Here is a 4,435-nt window from a genome sequence, read left to right as displayed (position 1 = left end):
CTGCGCCTATAGCTGCTGGGAGCACAATAAAGGCGCCTGCAGCTACAGCACTGTGAGCGTCTAAGCGCCAAGCCTCGAGCACTATGGGAGCGAAATCAGCGCAGCGCATCGCCCTCGTCTGCCTCCTCCTGTGCGCGCTGAGCGCTTCTACCAGCGCGCCCGGGGAGCGCGCTCCTCTGGAAGGTAAGGCCGAGTCTCAAACCTCCAGCCTTCTCTCTCTACCCACATCATACCGGAGCCGCAAGTCCAGACAACATTCGCCTTCGCTGCAAGTGAATTCGCTTTGCTGCCGAATGAACGGACACTTTTTAAAAACGCCCGCGCCAAGGCTGCCCGTGAGCACGCGCTTTTAACGGGCGTTCTTAGAACAGAGACGCGCAGCTGCGCCGCGTCGTAGCCGCGAGCTCGGTCTAAAATGCGCTGATTCGTTTTACACCGTTTGCACGTTGAAGAAACGGTGTGAACTGACACGAGCAGGCCAACGGTCCGAGTACTAGGAGAGCGTTTTTTGACAAGGAAAAGAGAAATTCCGTTGTGGATGGGAGCGGTGATGTTGCAGGTTGACACCCCCTCAAACCCACATGTGTGGAAATGACATCTAAAATCAAATCGTCGTCTTCACCTGCGTGCACTGACGCTTAGGAGTGCATCGGACCCTTCCAGCCAACCGGTGCCTGCCAAACAGTTTTGCAACGGGGAAAAAGTGTTAGGTTTTTTTTTCTTATTTTGCTTTAGTTGGTTTTAGGTTATTGCTTTGATGAGATTTTTTTTCCCCCCTCTAGTTATGGAGTTTGTTACTAAAAACCTTTTTACCGCCCTGCTACAGGCGACGATGACGATGATGTGTCTATGGACACCAGTCTGGCTCAAGATCAGATTAAATACAACATGCGCAAGTCTGTAGATCTGGATGATGAGGGCTGTTACCTGCATCCTGGGAAGAGGGAGTGTCTTCGGGAGTGTGGTTTCAACGCTTCAGCCAAAACCATCCTCATCATCCACGGCTGGACGGTGAGTTGGGTTTCCACCTGTCCTCAGACAAGTTCGTCCAAACATTAACTTAAAGTTGTGTAACCTTTACACAAGGCAGCAGGGGATAGTGGGTTAGTGAGACGTGTCCTTCGATGTGTGTGGGGCTGGCTGGGTTCTCCAACAGCTCTCTCTCAAACGTCTCTACGGAGTAACAGTGCCATGACCTAAAACATCGGACACATTTTAACACCTCCCGTGCTTCCCAGAGATCTGTTAGGGTTGGGCTTCTAACCAAACCACGTGTGTGTGTGTGTGTGTGTGTGTGTCCTCACAGATAGGAGGTGTGTTTGAGAGCTGGATGTATCAGCTGGTGGCAGCCGTGCGGCAGAGGGAGCTGGAAGCCAATCTGATCGTGGTAGACTGGCTGGATTTGGCGCACCAGCTCTACCCAGACGCCGTCAGCCACACACGCCACGTGGGGCTCAGCATCGCTGCCCTGCTGGACTGGCTGCAGGTACAACTGCATTATTCCACTCTGTGTGTGTGTCTGTCTCTGTGTGTCAGTAACCGGTTCTCAGACCAGTACCTGTCTTAATGGAGGATATCAGGTCTCGGGATGTTTGTCCCTGAGCTGTTCAGAGTCCAGTGCACCATGTAGTCGTGAGTCCTGAAGGACTTGTTAACATTCCCAACTGCTTGTTGGTTTCACAAGGCGTTTCTGGGGGGTGGAGCTTCCGATGTTTCTAAGCTCCGCCCACTGACAGCTGCACATATGAGCTTAGCATGGTTTCCTGTTTCTCTTAGGATGAGCAGCAGGTCTTGCTGGACAGAGTTCACATGATCGGCTACAGTCTTGGCGCCCATGTCGCCGGATACGCAGGCAACTTCGTACAAGGAACCGTTGGCAGAATCACAGGTAAACTCCTAAAGGAAGTGATGTAGGAGCTTCTTCTTCTTTTTGTCCTCTGTAGTCTCAGCACTTGGCTCTGAGTGGCTGCAGAGATCTGGCTCTCTCTGCCTCTCTCTGGTGGACGACACGCGCTCAGAGACACACAGCAGAACGGATGATGTTTGTGTACACAGGGCTGGACCCCGCTGGGCCCATGTTCGAGGGCGTGGAGGCCCACAGAAGGCTTTCTCCCGATGACGCTGACTTTGTGGATGTGCTTCACACCTACACGCGAGAGGCTCTGGGGGTCAGCATCGGCATTCAGCAGCCCATCGGTGACATTGACATCTACCCCAACGGAGGAGACGTCCAGCCAGGCTGCACCCTGGGGGAGGTGCTGTCCACAGCAGCTGCCGGGAGTGAGTGTTCCCCATGTGTGGGAAGAAGACAACTTATGAATAAAAATGATCTGAATAAGATACTTGGCGAAATGCTGAAAATAACGTGTGTCTGTCTCTGTGTGCGTGTGTGTGTGTGTGTGCAGACTTCATGGACGTGATGAAGTGTGAGCACGAGCGCTCTGTGCACCTGTTCGTGGACTCTCTGTTGAACAGTGAGTACGCAGGCTTTGCCTTCCAGTGCACGGGGCCTGATCGCTTCAACAAGGGCATCTGTCTGAGCTGCAGGAAGAACCGCTGCAACAGCGTTGGCTACAGTGCCAGGAAGATGCGCAAGAAGAGGAACAGCAAGATGTACCTGAAAACCCGTGCCGACACGCCCTTCGCTGGTGAGGGACGCCCCCTGCTGACGGGGAGATGCGTGCCAGACGCTGCATGATGTGTGCTGTCGTTAACCGGAGGTTTCTGTTCAGGTTACCACTATCAGATGAAGATGCACATCTTCAACAGGAAAATGCCCGGCGACTCGGACCCCACATTTTACGTCAGGCTGTACGGATCCCAACATAACACTGCTGAACTGAGCGTGGACATGTGAGTGTTACACGCGGCTGGTGGGTTTGATGCTGCCTTCCTCCTTACATCAGTCGAGCTAAATGTGACCTGTTTCCTGCAGCCAAAACGGAGTTGCCGTGAACTTCACCAACACGTTTCTGGTCTTCACGGAGGAGGACATTGGGGAGCTTCTCAGAATATCTCTGATCTGGGAGAGCCCTATGCAGTCCTTCTCTGCCGTGTGGAAGCGCATTAAGACCTCGCTGTGGTCCTGGTCCAGCAAGATGCCCAAACAGGTCCTGGAGGTTCGGAAGATCCGTGTCAAATCTGGAGAATCGCAGAAGAAGTGAGTCTGGCTGCACGCTGTGTCGCTGGAAGCGACACAGTTTCACACTTTCACTGACACTCAAATGCTTGGTACACAGGTACACCTTCTGTACGGAAGACCTCTCCCTCAATGAGATTTCACCAGGAAAAGAGATCAGCTTTGTCAAGTGTCGTGATGGTTGGGAGGTGAAACCCAAAAGGTAAAGCTAAATAAATAACCCACTACTGCATGGAACAAACCGTTCTCGGGTCTGAAGATGTAATTGTACCTGCGTCTTAAATGCTGCTTCTTAAACGTTTCTCTTGTATGTTATTCTTTTCTAGGATTTCCATGTGAGGAGTGGCACTGTGGTCCACACAGGAGAGACTGAGCACTTTTGTCTGGTGTAAGGATGACTGTGGTCACAGGGCTCATTGTGCCCGCTCCCCGGGCTCGGCTCCTGCTACCTCCACAACTGACTCGTCCAGGTGTATGTGGAGCCGACAGTTTTTACACTGTTACCAGCACTACAGTCCTGGGGTGTCTGAGTGTGTGTTTGTTTGTTTGCTTTTTATTTATTTCACTATGAAGAATGAAACAGCACTGCTAAACCAGGCATGTTTACCAGCCATCTTGGACTAAAGCACATACTCGTTCTCATTTTGGTGCTAATGTTGTGTGTGTGGTTGTGTGTGTGGTTGTGTGTGTGGTTGTGTGTGTGTGTGTGTGGTTGTGGTTTTGTGTTTTATATGCTGTATTTAAAATAAAGAAATACAATCTGATCTTAGTAATAAAGGAGTTTACTTTTTCTTGGATGTGAGAGGGGTTTGAGTATGAGGTTGCTTGGCAGCAACCTGTCCATGTGCAGCTGAGTTTTCTAGCCCATCTGTTGTGGGGCATAACAGTCATGTGAGGGTGCATCAGTGACACGTTCAAACCACAGAGAACTCACAAGCTCCACGCATGTTGGGGCCATGTGGAGAAATGTCTGCCACACAAACAGTATTTGTTCAGCAGTATTCTCTGGAAACTCGCAGATGAACAACAGACTTGGACAGGCAGCAAGGGTTCCTCACCATCACCAAGGGGCAGGGGTTACATTTTCAGCAGAATGAACATGAAACTTCAAAAAAGTTTGAAAAATAATAGAACTGGGAGAATTCGGGCAGAAGACGAGTGTAACACCCCCTCCACACTAAACAGGGCTCCCCCGACTTAAACCGTGGATCAGACGTAAGCGTGAAGGAGTCGGCGGGGTGTTGGCACAGACTGAAAGGAAGTTAGCTGAAGTTAGTTTACTAAACTCTTAGAAGT

At 51.0% G+C, this 4,435-nt stretch overlaps 1 protein-coding gene across 1 annotated transcript; it reads left to right on the top strand.

Annotated features, from left to right (window-relative positions):
* lipg (lipase, endothelial) lies at positions 1–3,859 on the top strand. Its single transcript, XM_027026182.2, has 10 exons — positions 1–183; positions 827–1,011; positions 1,307–1,486; positions 1,777–1,888; positions 2,056–2,280; positions 2,406–2,648; positions 2,733–2,853; positions 2,936–3,160; positions 3,240–3,341; positions 3,466–3,859. Exons 1-10 carry the CDS (start codon positions 84–86, stop codon positions 3,476–3,478), a joined length of 1,506 nt encoding a protein of 501 aa, XP_026881983.2. The 5' UTR covers positions 1–83; the 3' UTR covers positions 3,479–3,859.
* The last annotated feature ends 576 nt before the right edge of the window (positions 3,860–4,435 follow it).

This window comes from Electrophorus electricus, chromosome 18 (assembly GCF_013358815.1).
Source record: "Electrophorus electricus isolate fEleEle1 chromosome 18, fEleEle1.pri, whole genome shotgun sequence".
NCBI lineage: Eukaryota > Metazoa > Chordata > Actinopteri > Gymnotiformes > Gymnotidae > Electrophorus > Electrophorus electricus.
The sequence above is the reverse complement of the archived record's forward strand: the minus strand, read 5'-3'. Positions and strand labels throughout refer to the sequence as shown.